The sequence below is a fragment of the Eimeria acervulina genome, genomic scaffold, assembly GCF_000499425.1.
Source record: "Eimeria acervulina Houghton genomic scaffold, Eah_scaff1967, whole genome shotgun sequence".
Classification (NCBI taxonomy): domain Eukaryota; phylum Apicomplexa; class Conoidasida; order Eucoccidiorida; family Eimeriidae; genus Eimeria; species Eimeria acervulina.
In genome coordinates, this window is record NW_013550070.1 from 888 (window position 1) to 2,829 (window position 1,942).

The following is a 1,942-nucleotide window of genomic DNA, read 5'->3' on the forward strand; positions in this document are numbered from 1 at the left end:
CCTCTAAGGGGGCCCCCATAGCAGTACCCTCTAAGGGGGCCGCCATAGTAATACCCTCCAGGGGGCCTCCTATAGTAATACCCTCCAGGGGGGCCCCCATCGTACCCTCTAGGGGGCCTCCTATAGTAGTACCCTCTAAGGGGGCCCCCATAGTAGTACCCTCTAGGGGGCCCCCTACAGTACCCTCCAGGGGGCCCCTCCATGGATTGCTGCTGCCATTATAGGGCTTCCCATAGTGCGAAGCAGCAGCAGCAGCAGCAACAGCACCAGAACCACCACCAGCAGTATCTGCAGCAGGTGCAGCAGCAGCAGCAGCAGCAGCAGGAGAAGCAGGAGGAGGAGTCTGAGGAGGTGCTGCTGCAGCATGAAGAGGGGCTTGCAAAAACATTCGAGAGTGAGGGGGCGCCGTTGAACAAAACGGAAGAGACCCCACAAAGACATCATCTTCTTGTAAAGATTTATGACGAAGACAGCCGGCAAACGAAGGAAAAGAACCCCGAGCCCGAGGAGCCGTTGAAAACGGCAGCACTATATCTGCAGCAGCAGCAAATGCAGCAAATCCAAATGCTACTGTGTTTACTGTTTAGGGTTAAGGGTTAAATGCTCTGCTGTCTAGAGCTTACGGTTTAGGGTTTAGGGTTTAGGGTTTAGGGTTAATGGTCAAATGCTATACTGTTTAGAGCTTAGGGTTTAGGGTTTAGGGTTTAGGGTTTAGGGTTTAGGGTTTGGGGTGTATACCTAGATTGGGGTATTGTTCTGCGTCTCTTTCTGGGTAGAGCTCTCCGTGCACAAGCCAGGCTTCAATAAGAAGGGTAGGAGGGTTAGTAAAGATATTTTGTTTATGTTGAAGAGCTTGTTTTAATGCATTATGAGTTGCTTCTGCTGCAGCGAGGTGTATCTGCAGCTCTCTTATACATAAACGAAGAGCCCTAGGACATTCAAAACCTCCTTTCTGAAGCCGCTGCAGCAGCAGCTGTTTTTCTTCTTCATGCGGTGTCTGTAGATGTATATAATCTGAATGCACTAACTCTATTTCTTTGCTGCTGCTGCATTGCTGCTGCTGCTGCTGCTTATGTGCTGCTGATGATGACTTACGTCTACAAACAAATACACAAAAACATATTACTGCTATTCCCATCAGCAACGCTATACCCCAACCCAACAACAACAACAAACCACGAGGGTCCATCCTAAACCCTAAACCCTAAACCCTAAACCCTAAACCCTAAACCCTAAACAGTAAACACTAAATTTTAAACCCTAAACCCTAAACAGTAAACACTAAACTCTAAACCCTAATCGGCAGTAATAACAATAATATATATCCTAGTTAAACCTAATAAACCCTAATACATCCTAATTAACAACTAAACCCTAAACCCTTATAAACACTCACAAACCCTAGTAATCAATAATAAAAAATAATAAATAACAATAAACCCTCATAATAAACCCTAATTATAAACCCTAATTATAAACCCTTGCCGAAATATACGAGGAGACACCGACTGGTAATTGGGTTTAGGGTTTAGGGGACGAAAACCCTAAACCCTAAACCCTAAACCCTAATCCCTGAGCCCTAAACCCTAAACCCCTAATCCATAAACCCTAAACCCTAAACCCTAATCCATGAGGGGAACGCTGCCTAGGGCAGCAACCCTTCATAGCCGAGGAGAAATAGACTCACACACAGATGCGAGCCTGGCTAGAGAAACCCTAAACCCTAAACCCTAAACCCTAAACCCTAAACCCTCAAAAAAGAGTGTATCTCATTTCAATTCAATATAAACAATGAACGAAGATTTAATTAGGAGATCCTAAGCAAAAAATACTGCAGCAAAGGCAGCGACTGCAGGGCGAGAGAGGGCGCTGGCCCTGGAGACCGCAAACCCTAAACCCTAAGCCCTAAACCCTAAACCCTAACTTCAAAGGATTCAGATCT

The 1,942-nt window shown here is 45.9% G+C and overlaps 1 protein-coding gene across 1 annotated transcript in view; it reads left to right on the forward strand.

The window, feature by feature from the left end:
- EAH_00064290 (hypothetical protein) overlaps positions 1 to 807 on the forward strand; it is a gene marked incomplete at both ends in the record, with an annotated part of 1,694 nt that extends 887 nt beyond the window's left edge. The window contains 2 exons of the mRNA XM_013396734.1: positions 237 to 394; positions 743 to 807. Of these exons, the coding sequence (XP_013252188.1) occupies positions 237 to 394; positions 743 to 807 (223 nt within the window). The remainder of the gene's footprint in view (positions 1 to 236; positions 395 to 742) is intronic.
- Positions 808 to 1,942: the final 1,135 nt, after the last annotated feature.